The 2,040-nt window shown below is 35.4% G+C and overlaps 1 protein-coding gene across 1 annotated transcript; it reads right to left on the bottom strand.

Annotated features, from left to right (window-relative positions):
• Positions 1-359: 359 nt before the first annotated feature.
• On the bottom strand, positions 360-1,310 carry LOC114093564 (olfactory receptor 4P4-like). Its single transcript, XM_027936348.2, has one exon. The coding sequence runs from the start codon at positions 1,308-1,310 to the stop codon at positions 360-362; it is 951 nt and encodes a 316-aa protein (XP_027792149.2).
• Positions 1,311-2,040: the final 730 nt, after the last annotated feature.

Here is a 2,040-nt window from a genome sequence, read left to right as displayed (position 1 = left end):
GAAAGACTTAATTTTGACTCAATTATTGCATGTACTGTATATAAACTTTCTAAAAATTGGTGTGTGTATGTATACATGGAGAGAGAGAGAGAGAGTATATATTTAAGGGTGCAGTGCAGTGTGATAATTTCACACATACATGCAATATGTGATAATGGGGACTTAGCATATCCAATACCTTGAACATTTATTATCAAATCTTCTCTCTTCTATCTATTTAAAAATCTATAGTAAAAATTGTTAACTGTGATCACTCTACTGTGCCATTTCATACTAGTACTTATTCCTCCTATTTACATGTAATTGTGCTTTTAGTACATTCTATTTCTAAGATTTTGTTTGAGCTCTAAAGTGAAATTCTAAGATGTCTTTAATAGAAGTAGCTTCCCTTCCACAAACACTGGATGACACCACATTTTCCTTATGGCATTCTTCATCTCCAAATTTCTCAGCGTGTAGATCAGAGGATTGAACATAGGAGCAATGATGGTGTAGAAAAGAGCAAACATTTTGTCTACTGAAAAAGTTACATTTGGCCTGATATAAATGAAGAGGACAGGCACAAAGAACAGAATCACAACTGTCATGTGAGAACTGCAAGTTGAAAGAGCTTTGGAACGGCTTTCTGCAGGGTAAACCCTGATGGTGTATAGTATCAGGATATAGGACACTATCAAAATCACAAAAATTACCAAAGCAATCAGTCCTGAATTAATAATTACCAACAGACCAATTCTGTTTGTATCAGTGCAAGCCAATTTTAACAAAGGATACACATCGCAAAAGTAGTGATCTATCTCATTGGGGCCACAGAATGGTAAAAAGATAGTGAGAAGAAACTGACTGGCAGAGTGTGCAAATCCCCCAGCAAAGCATGCCAGGATGATTGTGTGGCACCTCTGCCTACTCATGATGGCAGCATAGTGCAGGGGCTTGCAGATGGCCACATAGCGGTCATAGGCCATCCCTGTGAGGATGAAGATCTCCATGCCTCCAAGGAAGTGGATGATGAAGAGCTGTATCATGCAGTTATTATAGGAAATGATCTTCTGTTGAGCCAGTAAGTCAGTCATTAGTTTGGGTGTCACTGTGGACGTGTAGCAAAGATCAGAGAGTGAGAGGTAATAAAGGAAAAAATACATGGGTTGGTTGATGAGCTGAGTGCATGCGATAGAAATCATTATGAGCACATTTCCTATCCAAATAGCAATGTAGCAAAATAAAAATAATACAAAGCAGAGAATCTCAATGTTCCTATTTTGAGAAAGTCCCAGGAGAATAAACACAGTGACATTATTCCTATTGGCCATTGCCCAGTTCAGTAAAAATAAATAACAGCTACCTGAAAAGACATAATTCATAGGTTAATCTCAGAAATTTCAAAAACAGTATTGATGATAACAGTAACATCAAGAAACTATCAGAAAGAAACTATCAGAACTTCACAAAGAAGATTCCAAAATTTCAGAAAATTAAAATCATTATTTTTAATTAAAGTATGTTATCTTGTTTTTTCTTTTTTGGATTATTCTCAGGATGAGTTCAAATGTCAACCTTTCAGGAACATTATGTTCAATCTTGACAGGGTGAAATAAATTCAATCAATCTAAAAAGTTATAAAGTCACAGGGGGATGGATGGATGGACATTCAGAGGATTAGACAAAGAGGAATGAAGGACAGGTAGGGGAAATGGAAATGGAAAGACAGTAGCCTAAATTGGGCATAACTTTCCTATGTTCACATTTGAATACATGGCATACATCACATACAACCACAAGAATGGAATTCTAATTAGAATAAGTCACACTCTACATATGTAGAATATGTCAAAATATACTCTATGGTCACTATGTATAAAAAGAACAAATAAAAGTGCTGTATATGAAAAACATTTAAAAGCCACTTAAAATGATCCAAAGCACATGCTGGAGAAAACATATGATTTTTAACAAATCATGTAGGAAAACCGGTTATTCATATTTAGAAGAATGGAATTCTCTCTCTCTCACCCTGCATAGAAATTAACTCAAAGTGGATAA

The sequence above is a fragment of the Marmota flaviventris genome, chromosome 9 (genome assembly GCF_047511675.1).
Source record: "Marmota flaviventris isolate mMarFla1 chromosome 9, mMarFla1.hap1, whole genome shotgun sequence".
Classification (NCBI taxonomy): domain Eukaryota; kingdom Metazoa; phylum Chordata; class Mammalia; order Rodentia; family Sciuridae; genus Marmota; species Marmota flaviventris.
Note: the sequence above shows the minus strand (reverse complement) of the source record. Positions and strands in the feature narration are given on the sequence as shown.

Bases quoted from the DNA above. Each gene is read 5' to 3' on its own strand.
- LOC114093564 (XM_027936348.2), bottom strand. From the start codon at position 1,310: ATGGCCAATAGGAATAATGTCACTGTGTTTATTCTCCTGGGACTTTCT.